Below are 18,553 nucleotides of genomic sequence, written 5' to 3'. Positions count from 1 at the left end.
TGGCAATTTTCAGAAGTAATTAATTTTGTGCTCAGTTTTTTGTGTTTCTCACATTCTTAATAAGCAATGAGAGTTTTAAGAGAGAATATAAATCTGTAATTTTATTTGAAGGAGGTTTTTTTGTGTTCTTGTATTATTACTTCTTTTATCGTTCAAATATCTATAAGGCAATTTAAGTCATAAAAAGCTCTCAGTGTCACATTCTGCCACTTTGGCATCATAATAAGTATGACTTCAGTCAGGAAATGGTATTGATTCTAAAGGGATGGCTCACTGAAGTAGTTGCTAGTAGGCATGGATAAGATCAGCAGGCTCTGGCTGTAAACCTTTGACTTGCACACAACTCCTTGGAAGGGTAGGTGATCTCCAACATGACAGAGGAGTGCAAAGCCAACTCCATAGCTCCTGTCTATACTGTGATTTACTGCACCTTTATATGTGGTCCCCTAAGGCTATATGGCGAAACTGAAATGCCAGCACACTCATTAGGTGATTTAAGCTATCTCCATGAGTGGAAAATGTTGGTTTGGGGATTGTAGATCATCAATAAATTGTTCATGTGTGAAATGAAAAGCCACCTTGAGGTCAGCTTCCAGTAAGTTCAACTTGAGCTCAGGCAATTTGGAAACACCTGGCTTAGCCCACTAATTAGTTGATTGACTGCTATGACTTGAAAAACAAGATAGAGGTATCAGACAATAATGGCTTAATCAGAACTTTTAAACACTGCTGCTTTTTCAAATAAAGAGATCAGGATCTGTAGCAAATGCAGCTGCCACGGGGCAGCACAGCCCACTGCTCTGCAGTGATAGGAGTCCACAGCCTTCTAGATCTGATGAATTGCATGCCAAGATCTTTAGACAACCAAATTCATGAGACATGACCTTCCACACTGGAGAGCCACGGGCTAGCAGAGGTTGAAGGGTGAGGCAGCCAACAGTGCTTTCCTAGGGTTTCAGCCAGATGGAGCTGGCTGCAGGGGGAATGCAGCAGGTTCCCAAGATCTGACAGTATCATCAGCCTCAGCCACGTTTGTGTGCCCCTTTTGTCCCCATGCTGAGGATTCAATTCCACAGCAATCCCTATGGCAGTGCTGATTTGCCTCTGATTGCATGAGACATGAGCTAAGGAGAGATTAAAGGAATGTGTCAGAAACCATTGTGATCCTTCTGCTTTTAAGTTGCTTGTTTTTTTGCCAATTCACCAAGAGCTCTTATCTCCGAATACGTGATGTTGCTTTGACTTATGTGTCCAAGCTGCGGGCTTATATGGCTGTAGTTTTTTACTTGTCCAATATAAATTTTTTTGAGAAAATCACCAATGCTGCATCCCCTGGAAGCTCTACTGACATTGTACTGTGCTTAACCTAGCTCAAGCTAGAGTCCATTTTTCAAGTGAGTTAGCGATGCCTTACAGATTTGTGAAAATGGGATCTAGGTAATGCAGATCTGGATTTTGTATAGGCAAAAGGATATATGAACTGTATGGATGTAATTTTGGTAATTTGTACCTGGGCATTTCAGGAGTACATGTTGTGAAGGAGCACTCAATGACTAATAAATAACAAAAACATTCCACATTATTAACTGAATCCCTTTTCCATGTGCTCTATCAATAAAAGATGCTGTCCTGTCAGTTTTTAAGAAAATCTTTTAATCTGTTGCTGTTATTAACTATAACTTAATACTGTTGTAAATTAAAATGAACCTATTGTATAGGGTGTTTCAAAGGGTTCCTCTTGTGACTTTGCCTGAGAAGTGCCAGAGACATTACATTAAAAACATAGCCAGAGAGTGCATGTTAGGTTCACCTTATACCCTGCAGGAACCCACTCATCCAAACTCAGGATGCAGAGTCCTCAACGTCACAAAACCCTCTACTCTGGGAGATGAAGGATTGACAGCATCTCTTCCTCTTCTGATGGCATTGGGGCTAACCAGCCCAGGGGATTACCTTGCCAAGTGTAGAGTTGGTCTTTCAGGACTTCATCTCACCTGGCTCACAGCACTGCACCCTTCAGGCGGGACCTCAAAATCCAGTGTCATCTCAGAAGCGTGTGCCAACAGCACTCTGACTGGTCCCTGGTGGAGATGCATTCCATGTTCTTTCTAAGTGCTGTTGCACTCTCCAGAGTGAATTGGGCAGGAAACTTGCCGTGTCTGGGATTGTTCTAGCCCTGCAGTTGCTGTCAGAGCTGCAGCACAGCGAGCAGGAGCCTCAGCATGCCCAAAGTGCACAGCCTTTCACCCCGAGCCCTCCATACCACCACATTGCTTGTGCCAGCGCTGTGCTCCAGCACTGCACCATCCACAATCCTGCTGAGAGAGAATTAATGAATGAAGCAGTCTGGGAGGTAGAACAAGGTCTAAAGCTATGGCTAGTAGGCTAATGAAGACAGTGTGCTGTCTGTGCTGCAGCTGGGACACTCACTGAGCTCTGCTGTGCTCTGCTGTGCCCACTCTGAGGCTGGAAACCCCAACAAGGGCAGGGACCAAGGCAGCACACCCCAGCCCTTCCACAGGTACCAGTCCTGTGAATCTCTGATTTTTTTGTGGCATAAGCTATTTGGGATGACAAAAGATTTTGAATAGTTCACGGGCTAGTTATTAACTTACTAAGGATGTCTTTATCTGTTGGTGTGAAATAATACCACATAGTAAAGCTCTAAAGATTTATGTGATCCAACGGGAACATGACTTTTTGCCATGTCCCTATGGCAAAGCTCCGCTGTTTTATTAAATAAGTTGATTTGGAAGAAATCACCTTTGAATTTAATAACTCTTGCAGCTGACCTAATTTTCTCTTGAAAGATTTAAACTTTTTCTAGTAGGCTTGGTGGTCTGTCAACTCAGCATCAAGAATTTCTGCCTTTTTACTACTGCATGAGTGTCATCCTGACACACTGATCTAAAGTGAATTACAGCAGCGGAAACCATAATTTCAGAATACTTGAAAAACTAGTGTAATTGTTTTACTTAAAGAATTTTACTGAAAACATTGCTCCATCTGTTATTCTCTTCTCAGCTGGTGGCCTCCATCGTGTTTATCAGCTTTGGTGTGGTGGCAGCCTTCTGTTGTGCAATAGTTGATGGAGTGTTCGCAGCACGGCACATAGTAAGTACAGTGATTTTGTAATCTTTCAATTTGGATTATTTATGTCATTTCTAGCAGGAAAGTATTTTCTTTTGGTTTATATTTAGCAGTATATTAGGGTTTTGATTGTTCTTGGTGGAGATTCCAAATAGAGAGGTGATATAAAATGATGTAATGAAAGGCATGCTAAAAGGTATATCTGCTTAGAAAAGGAAGGCATTTCAACCACTACCACCATTTGTTTCCTATTGCACAAAGGCTTTGTGGGCACAGACAGTGATGAGCACCAGAAGACCTGATCGGATTTGAGTATTCCAGTTTATATGTTAGAAATGTGTTGTTTGCTGTTCTATCTTTTGTGATAGAATACCTGAAAATCAGTCTAAACCCTAGCTTTTAATTGAGCTTTGATTTCCAAAATCATCAGGAAATAAGTAGTCATACGTGTTAATAGACATTAGAGGTCAGATGTAGTATGCTAAATAATACAGCAACTGTGATGGTATATTAGCCTCTCTCTGCTATGAAATACCATGGGCCTGCTCATCTTTCTGCTTTTGTTCATTGAGGGGCAGCATAACCACACTGGCATCAGTGGAACCCTACTTGAATTTCTGTTAGCAAATACCTCAGAATAACTAGGCTTTAGATCACTTGGAACATAAAGTTATAAACTGTTTTATATTTTACTGTTATTGAAGAGGGCTTTGAACCAAACGTGGGTTTCAGAGTCACACATGTATTGCATAAGACAAGAGACATCTATTGGTATAACCAACTGAAGCGTGCAATGTGAGCATGGATAAATGCTCTGGATTGTAGGATTGATGTTTTGTGCTATACAGACCCTGCATGATGCCGAAGTGGCCTGCTTTTTCTTGGATTTACCCTGTAGCTGGTCTGGATGACACCTGGTTTAACTATCTCTGATTAGCATAGGCCCAGGGAGCCTTTCCATGGGAGCTGCTTAAAAGAGGAGGGGAGCAAATTCCTATTTAGATTCCCTGCTCCAGAAAAATCAGTGGTTGAGCCCTGGAAAACCACTGCCACTTATCGAAATTTTGGACCTGTCCTGGAGTGGCTGAGGGAACTGGGGTTGGGAGGTTATTTATTTGAAAGGAGGTCATAGTGAGGGGAAGGTCAGTCTCTTCTGCTATGTTCCACTTGAAAGTTTGAGAAGAAATGGCCTTAAGTTGAGCCAGGGGAGATTCAGATTGGATACTGAGAGAGTGGTTAAGCATTGGAGAAAAGTTTCCCAGGAAGATGGTGGAGTCACCATTTCTGGAAGTGTTCAAGAGGTATCTGGATGTGTCACTTAGGGATATGGTGTAGCGGTGATTTAAGGTTGATGGTAGGACTGGATGATCCTGAAGGTCTCTTCCAACCTAGATGATTCTGTGATTGTGTAATTTCCCAGGAGCTGGACTTATCTCTGTCCTGCTTTAATGTGATCATTAGGAAGTGTTCAGATGGCACTTGTACAGTCTTACACCTTATAACTGCAGTGCAGCTGTGCAGCCACAGCCCCCCACTGCTGGGGGTAGACACAGCTTCTCTGAGGCAAGGTACTGTGTCAGGGGACAGTGTGTGCTCAATCTCAAGCACAGAGACAGGCGTCGCCCCTCTCTCCTTTCTAGGTGTCTTCAGTAGGAGAACACCAAGGCACAAAGTCATTGCACTCACCCAAGTAAAACACATTTTACAATCTGGGGTGCAGTTCTGTGTCTGGTTAGGTCAGTGTCTGGATATGACTGCATCCCCTATGCAGAGCTGGAGGCTGGAAGGGGCTGGTCACCATCCAGCCATTCCCCAGAGTGCTGGAGATGTACAGCCCAATAACATGATCCTGCTTCAGTCACATCATGACAGGCTTCATGGAAATCCACGTCCATTTGTTTACATTTGGGCTTAGTTTTGTGTGTCACAGCTATCTATTGCTGTCTCCTTCACCTATTGCAGAGCAAAGAAATACTAAGTAGCACCATTTGTTGGAAAACTAATTTACATCTCAGTATGTTCACACTCACTTCAACTCATTCTCCTCTGCTTAATAAGGAACTTGATAGGATCAGGTGAAGTAAACGTGTACATCACCAAATTTCTCTGACTAAAACACCTGGGAAAGTCTGTAGGGTTGATAGTGTAAGTGTGCTCCCAATGTAATTTACAGGAATGGTGGGGCCTTATCAAAAGAACATGTGCCATGCAGACTACGGTGTCATTGCCACTGTGTTATGTCCTTTTTGCATCACAGCTCATTTCCTACAGGAAGAGCATCAGCACCACATTCAGTCCATTCCCTACAGGCAGTACCAGCCTTTTTCAGACCTGGGTTGTGCTTTTGCCACTTTGTCCACTGCCTTTGGGACATAACTGCTGAAGAGTTGGACTAAACTGTCCTCCAGTCAGGGAAAGGACAAATTCCTGCCATGTCATAGCAGGTGGCTAGTCTATACTAAAGCCATAAGCTTTTTGTGAGAAATGGTAGCTAAAGCCAAGCAGTCTTCAGAATGACAACAAATATAACATCCTTCACACAAATTTGAAATAAGAAATGTGTCCCCTTCTTCATTTTGCTTTTAGCTTCATTTGAGCTGGGAAGGATGTGAAGAGGACAAATCACATAATTACAGATTTTTCCTAGTATGTGCCTGCAGTGGAGTGGGGACTACCATTGTTGCACATTTTCTCCTGCTCTTATAAAACTTGTGGATAGAATAATAAAATACTTTTCTCTGTTTTATTTCCTTCCCAAGAAGGCATGAAATTGACAACATTTCTTCCAGGAAATGGATGTATTTCAGAAAAGAGATACTTAAATTATTTAAGACTTACTTTGCTTTATAGAAAGCTCTGGATCACACCATTTATAAAATTAAGAGCACTGAAGGAAATGTAGCTTGATTTAAAATAGCAGTAGCTTATTTTAAAAATACTGCAGTTGTAATTCACCTTTAAAAAAAACCCCAAACCAGAATCAAGTGAAATAAATCGAAGTTGAAATTAAAGTGTAGTGATGTTATTTCCGAAAAATATGGTGATTAAAGGAATTTATGTGCATTTATGTTTGCTTGAGACATTTTGTTATTTAGCAGACAAGCATAGTCCAATTGTGCTATTGGAGATCATTCTACAACCTCCTCCCACCACACCCTGCCACACCTCAGCTACACATTATTCTCTGCAGTACCTGCAACCTATTATTCATGACTGCAAGCCTTGACCATTGCCACATGATCCTTAGCTTTGCAGTTGTGCTCCAGGAAGAGCCTAAAATAGCCAGCAGCAAGAAATCCAGGTATGAAGTGAATAAATTGCCTTTTCCAACCTAGTGTATTCTGTGATTCTGTGAAGGAAAAGCTGGGTGCTATGGAAGTCAGAGTTGCTTGTCCAAGTTAAGGTCTAGAATGCACACCAAACCAAGCAGTGTTACGTTGTTCCTCTCCTCTTCTGCAAAGCCACTTCTGTGTAATATAGATTTAATTTAATTTTCAGCTGACCTAGTTTCTTCCTCTTGATAGTGATGGCTTAAGGAATTAATTAAAATAGAATATATCATCAGGTGCTAAGCCCTGAAATGAACCTGAGAACAAACCTAGCTGAACTAGAGGATATTAAAACACTCCTGGATTCGGATCTTCGCCCACGTGGTTTAAGTGCAGCTTGTGGACTGCTGAAGTGTATCAGCTGGGTAATTACCCACTGATTTGGGAGTTTAGATATTAAACTTGAGATATTTGCCTTCTCTTTATATATGTTAACTCAAAACACTGTTCAATGAGACAGGCATTTTATGTAAACTCACTTTCTGGGAGGCACAGAGACAAGGCGATGGGAAAATGGAGTCTTTGATCTGAGGGATGCTCATGCAAATTGAGCTCTGGTTTGTAGAACTCCAAAGCTTCTCTATTAAGTAGTGTCAAGTTGTCAGCCCCGACCTAGTGCACAAATAGCTGCATTATAAATACATTCTATGTGATGAAGGTCTGCTGGTTTCTGTGGTACGAGCAGTTCCCTGGCAGAGGCGCAGAGACGCCCGCCCAGCAGTGCCCTGTGGGCTCCCAGCTGCTCCCTGAGGCCTGGGCAGAGGATGCTGGTGCTGCATGTGTGCCCTCAGGAGCTGGCAGCACCATCCGGGGCTTGCACACCCCGTGGCCGAGGATGTCAATCCTCTGCCCATCTTTGGAGCTTCTCATGCAGGTTACAGACGCTCAGGCAAGGACAGCAGCAGGGTGACCGGCGGCTTTGCCGGCCACCGCGGCATTTTACTACAGGGTGACTCCATATGCCCTTGGCATGGAACACAGGCCACAGTCTTGCACACTACAGGCCAGATGCTCTAAAAAGCCATTTGAAAATGTTCTGAGCAAGCCTGTTGGCTTTCCCTTTGAAGAAAAAACAAAATAGTTGTATTCCATGTCTAATAAAGTTGTTACCTTGACAACAGTTGGTAGAAAGCACAACTCAAAGAATAATTTCTCACTGGAATTAAGTTAGATGGATTCTCTGGAGAACAGCACTAAATGCATTTTACGTTCTCCATGTTGCCACATGAGACAAAATTACAGCTAATTACTTTTAATTCCATTTCCATCCTGCATGACTCATTAATATAATAGCATGGCATAGCATATACCATAAAAAGCATCCAAAGCAGTGTGGTCAGCTGGTCAGGGGAGGTGATTTGCCCCTCTGCTCTGCTCTGGTGAGACCCCACCTGGAGTGCTGTATCCAGCTCTGGAGTCCTCATCAATACAGAAAGGACATGGACCCCTTTGCTGGGCAAGTCCAGAGCAGCACCACAAAGATGATCAGAGAGATGAAGCACCACTCCTGTGAAGACAGGCTGAGATAGCTGGGGTTGTTTAGCCTGGAGAGGAGAAGGGTCCATGGAAACCAGTTGGGGCCTTATAAGCCCTAAAGGGGCTTATAAGAAAGATAGAGACAAAATTTTTGGCAGGGCCTGTTTTGATAGGACAAGGGGTCATGGTTTTAAACTAAAAGAGGGTCAATTTAGATTAAATATAAGGAAGAATTTTTTGCGATGAGGGTGGTAAAACACTGAAACAGGTTTCCCAGAGAGGTAGGTGGTAGGTGCCCCAGCCCTGGAAACATTCAAGGTCAGGTTGGACAGGACTCTGCAGCCTGGTCTAGTTGAAGATGCTCATTGCTACTAGATGGGCTTTAAAGGTCTCTTCCAACCCAAAGTATTCTGTGAATCTGTGAAAGGCTGTGCAGTTGTATTTTTGGTTTTTTAGTAGAGTGAGTACTAAACATTTGTAACTGAAAGCTAGTGCTAGTTCAGTAGTGATTTTTATATTGAGGGTCCACCAAGGTAAAATTGTTTCATTTGTGATCTTCCTAAATATAGAGTGCTTGAGTTTCCAACTAGTGAATTTTGATGCCAATGGTCAACTATCCCAGAGTATTAATCCTAGTATAAGACATTGCATCTGACACTGAGATGGGAAGCACAGATTGCATTCCTAGAGTACCAACCATTTACGGGGTGGAATTAATTCTTTTTTATGAACTTAGTTCAAGGGTTGGAGCAAAGGAGGATTCTTGCAACCAGCTGAAGCCCATCTGCCAAGATTTCTCTTTTGTACTGCAAGACAACCACAGTCACACATCCAATACTTTAAATCAAAGGGCAAAAACTTTGAAAAGGAATTTTCCTGGAGGGCCTGAAAAGCTTGGAGGCTGTTGTACTATCACTTTTGTTCCTGTTACTCAGATATATTTTCCCTGTGAAGCACATTACAGGTCAGGAGTGCCCAGTCCTGTGAAAGGTAAATTAGTCAGAGGTACATAAGTCAAAAGCCTCACAACAGAAGTCACAAGGAAATCTAGTAGAAGGGAATGTACTGACATTACAGAAGAGTTTCAGACCACCCCCACAAGCTATTTTGAAACCAGATCGGAACTGGACATATGATGCTAAGCTGTGTTGGTGTGAGGAAAGTGGTGGGACCATGTGGAGTTTGATCTCTGGCTTTTAACTGACAATATAGGAATAGCCTGTGGGACCACTGTGAGATTACTGATTCCACCTCTGGTATTTCTTGGTGCTTTGCCAAGGACCTTATTGACTTGGAAAGAGTTTGGAGAAGAAAAATCTGAAATCTGAAGTGGTAGCTTTTAGTAACAGTACTCAAAAGTTTGATTTATTTCATTTAACACAGGAAAGGTTGACAGGTAAATTGATCATGGCCTCTCTAATGTATCAGTGTAGTCAAAGGTTATCTGATAGCAAAGGGTTTTAGTCTCTTGCAAAAAACAAAGTAAATGCCGTGAGTTGAAGTCAATGCTAAAGAGATTCAAACCATGGAGCAGACATGGTTTTGACAATAATGAATTATGGAAGCAGCTTTGTCAAGGTTATGGATAGTTCTCCATCACTGAAATATTTAAATCCCAAGCTTCTTTTTGTGTAATCTTATGAAGCTTATCCAGAGGTTATGAACTTGAAGCATATGTCTTGGAATGAAATTAGCCTTTGTTATTCAGGAGGTCATTCTAGAGCAGGGTCTTCAAAGAAGGCTCCTGTGAACTATTTTTGCAGTCAGGTGAAAACTCTATTACCTCTTGTTAGACCTGTCTGTGTGGTGCCAGGACCTGTTCTCTGCTGGAAAATGTTTAGGATTTGATAGATTAAAAACACTTGAAAATCATTTATCAAGATTTCTGATCTAGGTTTGCTGGTCTTCAAATCAACAGAGGAAATGCAATCTTTACATGAACATAACTGAAGTAATATCTCTACTAAAACCACTATTACTCACATACTGGATAACGTACAAAACAACCCAATGATGAATACATTCAATATATTAATATATATGAATACACATATATTGAATGTATTGGATGCATCCAGGGACTCGTCAACTAAACTGCCATCTTACTAATGTTTTCTGGTCTAGAACACAGATACAGGGTCTTTGTACCCACAAATCTGCAGTTGGATACTCCTCTGTTTCCAGACAGGTAAGTACTATGCATGCAGCCTGAATATACTGACATTACAGAGGAGCTGGTGGTATGCATTAGTTTGCCAGATATTTTGTAGTAAGAAAAATGATGGCAACCCTTTTTTATGGAGTACATCTTATGATTCCCCCTTGAGTTTGCAAAGCCTTTCACCCTGGCAGGGACAAAGCCCCCTGTTTATACAGTGCCTTTTTTTTTTTTTTTCCCCCTGAAATTCCTTTCAGGTTTAGCCAAATTGTAAATTCTTTAAAATCCCTTTTTTCTTCCCCACTGTGACTTGTTCTCCCGAGGGAAAAGGGCTGGTATTGTGCCAACCAAACAGAAATGTCTAAACCATTAGGCAGCACACACACTGTGTTTGAATATCAAAGAGGAATTCACTTGCTGTGAGAAGGAAGAAGAGAGGTTCTGAATTCGTTTCCCCTCTGCCCCACTGTATAGAACAAATCCCTTCACTGCTGGCAAAACCAAGGGTTGGTCCAGGATTCCCTAGGCCCCTGACATAAACACGGGTCCATTGGCTTCCCTCTTTGAGATGTAACAGCCCAAATTGAGATCTCTCATTAATGTCATTACTTTGGTCATTCAAATTGCAGCAAGGCAGCTTTGAGGGAAGAGTTCTGTGCAGATGCAGTAAGACCGTCTTACTACAATTACATGCAATAGGGAGGGAGGAAGACTGCTCTTCTCTTTTAGATTGGGAGTTCGTACTGTGAGAAAACGTTAAGGGAATGACCCACATGTTTGACTGTTTGAAAGCTAATGGTTAAATGCCACTGCCATTTAATTGCATGATCCCGTTGCACATAGACCACAATGTCAGTGTACAACTGGGCAGAATTTTTAGCACAATGGGATAGTAGCAAATCTGGCACTTCCAGTTTCTTTGGCTCTGAAAATTAATTTATTTTCTTTTAGCTTTGCTTCTAATGTATTTAGATAGGTACAAACTCCACTGAGTACATTGTAAATCAGCTCCAGAGATAAGGAAATAGGATAGGGAAATTCTACACTGAAATTTTAGTGATATTGATAATCATATTATTAATGCAAGAAATAATATGAGATGTGAGAAAGTGAGAAGGATTTGATCCAAATTTAAAATTACACTGGTATTTTAGTTTCCATGGATTATAGTCTTCTGCATTTGTACATAGACTATAGTCTTCTGCATCTGTGTGGTTTCTATATATCCAAAAATCAGGTGAGTGACAGAGACGGCAGAATTTGTTCAGCAATGTAGAATAGCAGCTTGGGTCAGGGGAGATTTATTGTCTACTTCCATCTTTACTTCATTACTTTGCAAAGCACCAGCCATGATGGAATTTATGCAAGGCATACAAAGCAAGTTAATTACACTTTAATCCTCAGAAAGGTGGGTAACTGGGGCAAAGGGCTTGCAGTCTGTTCTGAAAAGCATAATCTACTTCACTCTGATGTGCTGCCAGCAGAAGATAATTTCCTTTATTGTTTCCTATTCTCAGAAATGTTTCTAAACTAACAACAGACATTTCTTTTCTGTGAAAAAACTGCAAAGCTTCTACACAGATATATAGAGGGAGAGAAAGTAACCACCTGCAGACTTCAGATTGCAGCAAAAATACTTCCCAATTTTTTTCATTGTTTCTCAAAAGAAAAACTGTTTTCAGTTGCTCAGTGCAGAAAATAGTGGAGTTAAAAAAAAAAAAAAGGAAAAGGCATTGTTTATTTACATGGATCTGAAGTCTTTAAATTCTACTAGAGTAAAAATTAAGGGTGTTTCAGTATGCTGCAATCTGCCCTAGCAAAAGGTTTTATTTGCTTCACCTTTAAGAAGAAACCATGATTAGTATGAATAATCATATCATGTAGCAGGAATTTCTCTCTCTGTGGGTGGATGATTATTCAGTTGCATATAACGTCCACGGAAAGTATGTTCCCAGGTATTCAACAAAGTTTTGATAGACGATTATTTATGGCTCTGTTAAGAGCTTATTAAAGTGTATTGCATCACCACTGCTAGATTATGGAACTTCACACTTGTAATATATTTATTCAGTCTCTTATGATAAATTCCAAGAAGGTAACATAGTTAAGAATTTTTTTAGCCAAATCTGCCTAGAATTTTCTTGTGTGTATGGCTCAGTGCAGTTCTCTCCACATTCCCACCCATCAGGATATTCAGTGACTTCTTTGCCTCTGGAGCAGTGAGTGCCATGTATTTCAACATTTCTGATCCTCTGAAATGCATCTGAGCTTCAAAATGACAAGCCAGTGGAGATGGGGAGAAGCTAATTGTACCTGAGCAGTCAGGGCATTCATGAACCATTTCACTAATTGTTTAGACTATTTTACTTTTATAACTCATGTCTTTCCGTTCCTCTTGAGGCTTCTCTCATGGACTTTTTCCTCTCTTACATTTTGGGGCCCAGTCCTGCAGTCCTTCGCATTTGGATGAGCCCTGTCAGCCTGGCTGATGTGTGTCAGTGGGGGTCTCTCTGTTACAGGAATGATAGGGAGCTTTGATGGCAAATTGCTGGGCATAAACACCTGCTTTCTGTCTGTTTTCTGCTCAATACCTAACATAAAAATTTCATACATGAAGTTGTTATTACATTATTTAAATTATAATAGGGATATGTTGTGCCATGCCCTGAAAATTAAAATCAACAGTGCAATGTTAATTAAGCCTCCAGCATTTAATTTGTAGATGTAGATATTAAAATACATATCTATTGCTCAATTAGATGTTTTTAGTGCAGCCTCTTTTCCTTCTCTTTGCTGTAAAATAAATCCAAAAGAACAGTATAAATGAAACCCCTGTACGTATCAGTCAGCAGGATATTCAGTATTTCAGATGTGTAAAGGCAATGTCTTCCAAACTGACATTTTTTCCAGTAGTGTACTTAGAGATTTATATGAGATTAGCTCAGTTGGTTAAAGCATGGTGCTCATAATGCCAAGGTTTCAGGTTTGATCCCTGTGTGGGATCATTCCATTCACTTAAGAGTTGGACTTGATGATCCTTGTGAGTCCCTTCCAACTCAGAATATTCTGTGGTTCTGTGACTTCTTATGTATTCTGATGGCATTAAGGCAAAAGGAAGGAGATGGAGCAGTTTTTCATGTATTTGAGTTACATTACCAGAAACAGAATAAACAGTTCTTGCATTCTTGTGGAAACGTTAATTACTCACATGGCACAACATCATTACAATCAAGACAGAGCAATCAGTTCATATAACAAACCCTATAATCAAAGTAATGTAATCAATGCAAGTAATCAACTATAATAAGCAATTAAATACCTAACTGCATCAAGCAATAACTAAAATTATAGCCTTGAATAGTATCAGCTAATTGCATCATTAGAAACTTGTGTAAAAGCCAGTGGTAAGTCTAAGTTTTTAACTACACAACATAGCTATTGCAGGTATTGTGGGAAGGTCTGTAGCCTCACCCTGAGAGACGTTAGTAGCAAGACTTGACTAAAGAAAAGCAGACCTATTCCTGTGCCTTGGATTTGTATTGGCTTGGATTTACTGTATTAAGGCAGGAGTAGGCTTCCTCACTGGAGCCTTGTGTGGCCTTATCCCCGGAGCAGCCAGAGCAGCAGCCCCAAGCAGACAGGCACTATGTCACTCAGCAGCTCTGCACACACATCTTTCCTTCTTGCCACCACCTGAGCCTGCATCAGCTAAAGGCACTGGAGCCACTGAACCTCCTTGGGAATGTGCAGGGGAGTCAGTTCTCATTTCTTCTGCCTGTTCCACTGCACTCCATCTGCTTGTGAAGGCTGATGGGCCTTTCCTCCCACCTTCGTGCCACAGAGAGTGTGGCCAAAAGTCACTGGGAGAAAATCACCTGTTTGAAGAGGACTTAATCTCTTCTAACAGATCTATATCCATCTGAGAACAGACCTGTCAGTCCACATCAGAAAGTGACCATTGTCCAGCAATGTGGCAGCTCCAGCATCTGGAGGCTTCTCATTTGACTGTAGCGGTACTACAAGACCACAAACCTCACCAAAACAGAGTAAGACTGAGGCTACCACTGCAAAGTGTGTGTTTTTCAGCCATGACAGTGTACAGGTACTCTGAATATTTACTGGTTTGAAAGACCTGAAATGAATATCTAGTGCTACCAAGCATTAAGAGAAGAGGATTCTGTAGGATCTAGTCTTTCCGATTAAATAGAAATCCTAAAAAGAGCCCCTGGAAAGCACAATGGGAAGTAAATCTAGTTTGTGAGAGTAAAGGTGTTAAGCCCTACCAGCTGCTTTTCCTGTTTTCAGAACTGAAAATAGGAAATAGTTGGGTTATTTCAGAAATAGCAGACAAGATAGGCAGGGTCTCTAGGCTGCAGTGCAGCATTTCTGGAAGAAGATAAGCTCTTAAATTCATGCAAGGCAGATGTAGAAGCGCAAGAAAGGGTAAGTGCTGTCTGCAGACTGCGGTGGAATTGCTCTCGTGGCATGACCTCACCCAGAGAATGTAACCAGATACTGTGGCGGCTGCCTCTGAAGTGCTTAAACAACACTGGGAATGTACTAATTGTATTATTTGCACCAGGGGATCACTAATGTGCTGTAGTTACAGTAGCAGTATGGCATGGACAGAAGCGTGTCTCTGTCTCACTCTGCATTGCTTTGAAGGGTTTGATCAACTGTACATTTGGGAACCCTTGACTCAAGGCAAGGGCAATATATGTAGAAACTGAATTAAACACTAGCCAGGTCTGCACCTTAGGCAAAGAGAACATGTGAAAACCTAATTCTAGGGCTTAAAGGTTCTTAATATACCTCACTAATTATTGGATAAATTTTGACAAAAATAGCAAAAAAATTGAAAATATTCTATTCCTGATGGTCTGATCCACTGCAGCCCTTGGCAGTAGCATAACCTTGGGGCTGGGCTGCTGCACTCACACAGGACTGTGGGAGTCCAGAAATGGTTCACTTTTATTAGCACTCACCCTCCCAAATCCCAGCCAGCATGCACTATGCACACCATGACAGCCTAGGACTTTCCATGTTGATAGTCAAGGTGATGCCATCAAGAGGACAAAACATTAGAAAAAGTAGGAAACAATCACTAGTATCACAGGGGAGGAAAATGGCTGAAATGCAGAAATGGAAAGGCTTGGAAGCCCACTTGATGAAGTGAAACTGAACTGACACATTTGGATTCAAAAGCTGATTATGAGCTTGGTGACTATGAGATAAAAGTTGTTAATAATTCTAGAAAAAACTGTCTTGGTGCATGGTCAAAATGTGAAGTAGGTAAGGATTATCATAGAATGGTAGAATTATTTAGGTTGGAAAAGACCTGTAAGATGATCAAGTTCAACATAAACTTAACACTGCCAAGTCCAGTAGGACATTTAATTTTCTTCCCATAACTGCCCTTTCCCAACTTCCTTAATTTAAAATAAAAAAAAAATTGTTTGTTTGTTTTTGTTTTACAATGCCTGTCTTTCAGTCATCTCTCCATAATGTCCATGGCTTTATTTTCTAGCACCTGGACTTGCAGAGTCACAGTGGTTTTAAACCTGAGGTTTTGTAGCAACCACAGCATTCCAGATAGCTGCCAGCCAAATGCTTACAGCCAATTTATTATGTGGGTTGAATTTCTTAGTGCGTAAGAGAGATGGAGATGCAATGGCAGCCTCCTTAGAATCCCTGGCACTGACTGAAAGAGCACATCCTGGCAAAAGCCAGGGGCTGATGCCTGGCACTCCCATAAGAGCAGTCCCAGATATTGAAGGGGGAGAAGAGAAGCCCACTGAGCCCAGTGGTGGTGGTGGGCAGCCCCAGGACAATGGCCTGTCCAAGGAAGCAACATTTCCTGTGGGAGAACATGATGTGTCCTGCCTAGAGGCTCCTGCCACACAGTGAGCAGTGACCCCTCTTCCTCTCTGTCCAGCTGCTGTCTGAAATACAGAGGTTTGAAAATAATGGCATTAGTTACAGAAATAAATTTCAATGAGGCATATGAGGAATGCTATGTTAATAATTATATGTAAGCAAATCGTTTACAAAACAAACTATATGTAACTATATGTATACAAAAATTTAACATCTCATTAATTATGTGTAAGGCATTCTGTTGGACTACCAGAAAGTTAAAGATTCTTTAACAACACACAAGAAGATACAGGTCTTCAGGAAACCAGGCATTTTAAAATTGTTATTTTACTTACTTAGTTTTCTGGCAGTTGATGTGGGTTCAATAATTGGAAATATGGACTTGGAGATTTCAGGGGGTATTGATTCTTCTTTTTCCATATAACAGTGAAATTCTTCAAGATAAATTGTTTTCTGAAAGCTGTTTCTGCTTCAGAAATTATAAACTGAAAACTGAATTGTAGGTTTATCTGCCAGTGAGTAAAAGCCCAAAACCGTTCTCAAAAAAATCCACCCTTGTTTCTGATTCTAGAGGGTATGGTCATGTACTCTGTGTGGGAGTTGCAAGGCTGGGGAGCAAACTGAGGTATAAAATGTTTTGTTCCTTGAAGCTGACACCCCCCCACTGCAGTATTGGTAATACTGACCTTGGACTCAGAAGTTCCTAATACCCAACTGGCCAGAGCCAATATGGAAACTGTTCATAATTTTTTTTTAAATGGGCATTTTTCATTTGTTTATGATCGAAAGCACAAAGATGTTTGTATTAATCACTCCTGTGAATCCCTGCAATCTTCTAGCAGTCTTCCTCAGGAGACACCCATCTCATTGGGAGTGTTGTTGAAAAAGATGGAGAAACAGCCCTTGGTCAGAGAGAGACAGGAATTACAAAAGACCTGTAGCATTTCCTCTCGTTGTTTGTACAGGGTAGGATCCAACCAACTCTAGCTTGGGCCCCCAGACAGCGATCCAGTCTGCCTGCTTTCCCAGGCTCCTAATATGTTGGGCCCTTCTTTGAGGAGATTCTTTTATCTTTGGTCTGAAAGCTCTCAGGTTTTTATGCTCCCATGTGCCATGTGCTCTCAGCCAGTGTGGAGCACAGATACCTGTGCTCCATCTAGCCCTCCAGAGGAGCATAAAAGCTAGTTGCTAATAACTTCTATTTGTTCATATTTGCATGCCTGTTTTCAGAAAGTTAGCAGAGAGTGTGATCTTGAAGGGAGTTATAATCTCCAGAACACCCAGCTGTTGGCACAAGGCTGAGCTGGCACTGAAGGGTGATGTTTCAGTTTGTTTTTAGGATTAAACTTGAAAAATTTTGGCAGCTATCCCTCTCCTATTCATTGCTAGCTTTGCTGTAGATGAAAACAACTGAAAACAGAAAATTAAAACTTGATGCTAATGAGACACCAAAAACATTATTCTGGTTTTGGACTCCTCAGTTTTATCTATATTCATCTTTTACATGTGACCAGGACAGTTCCATGCTCCCCAGGCCAGCTGGCACGGTAAAGCCCACGTCCTCACTCTCAAAGTCTCTTGGAATGTAAATGGCAATGTCCAAATTACTTACTGGGAATGGTTCTTGGCCCATAATAGTTTACAAATCATGCCCAGAAATTATTTTGGAAGAGTGAGAGTTTGCCCAGGCCAAAGCCATCACCAACACAGTTCGAACAATTTAATGGGCTTGATGCTCGAGTTTCAGCCCTGGAAACATTCCCTGGCACTGATTAATCTACACCTCTATCAATGCAGCTATGGAAGCTAAGAGTAAATAAATACTGTAACTGCAAAAAATAGCCCTCACTATATAATTATTTCAAAAAATTATTAGTCATGTTTTGTAAAGTATGGTGTACATTTCATTCAATAAAGTTTAAGCTATATCTCCGTTTTCTGAAAGTGAGCTTACACATAATAGAAACAGAATTTTCCCTATGTTATCCAAAATATATCTGTTCTCCAAGGAAACAAAAACTGGCATAGAAGAAACTTCTTTCTGTACCTCAGTTAAGAGCCCTTCAACTTCCTCACAGACATTCACCAAAGATACTGTTAAAAGAATACTTTCCTTACACAAAAAACGTACTGCAATGCTCCCACCATCAAAGAGAATGTGGGGTTTCTATTGTATGCTCTTAAAATAAAGAAATCAGCCAAACCAAAACCCTCTGTATTTGGACCAAGTCTTCTCTTCCTTGGCATAAAGCCTTCACTCTTGTCCATCTGTCACTCTCAGGTTTTAATACACATGCTGGAAAACTATTGAAATAAAAAATTCAAGAAGAGGGAAAGCTAGAGTTTGCCTTGTAGGGTGCAAGGCTGAACAGTTCTGATTTGTCTCAAATTAAAGGGAAGTACTGGGTGTCCTGGTTTTTTTTTGGGGGGGGGGGGGGGGGATTTTTTGGCACATCTGAAAATTTTCTAAACTTAGCTTGATGGCATTCTGGCTGTACCTGCCCAGTATACACAAACTCAGTCATACATAATTAGCTAAGAAATCATCTTTTCCAGTGCTCAGAAGGATTGAATAAAACTTGTCCATTTTTCCTTTGCACCAATAAATAAACAAACCCAAGCA

General features: G+C 41.1%; 1 protein-coding gene across 3 annotated transcripts in view; it reads left to right on the top strand.

Annotated features, from left to right (window-relative positions):
* TMEM255B (transmembrane protein 255B) overlaps positions 1 to 18,553 on the top strand; it is a 69,239-nt gene that overhangs the window by 27,887 nt on the left and 22,799 nt on the right. For 2 of the 3 annotated variants that reach the window (XM_048327335.1, XM_048327325.1), the window contains one exon: positions 3,025 to 3,114. The exons of the other annotated variant lie outside the window; for it this stretch is intronic. In XM_048327335.1, the coding sequence (XP_048183292.1) occupies positions 3,025 to 3,114 (90 nt within the window). The remainder of the gene's footprint in view (positions 1 to 3,024; positions 3,115 to 18,553) is intronic. 3 annotated transcript variants of the gene reach the window in all.

Source organism: Corvus hawaiiensis, chromosome 2 (assembly GCF_020740725.1).
Source record: "Corvus hawaiiensis isolate bCorHaw1 chromosome 2, bCorHaw1.pri.cur, whole genome shotgun sequence".
In the NCBI taxonomy this organism is placed as follows: Eukaryota; Metazoa; Chordata; class Aves; order Passeriformes; family Corvidae; genus Corvus; species Corvus hawaiiensis.
This window is presented reverse-complemented; position numbering and strand designations above follow the sequence as displayed.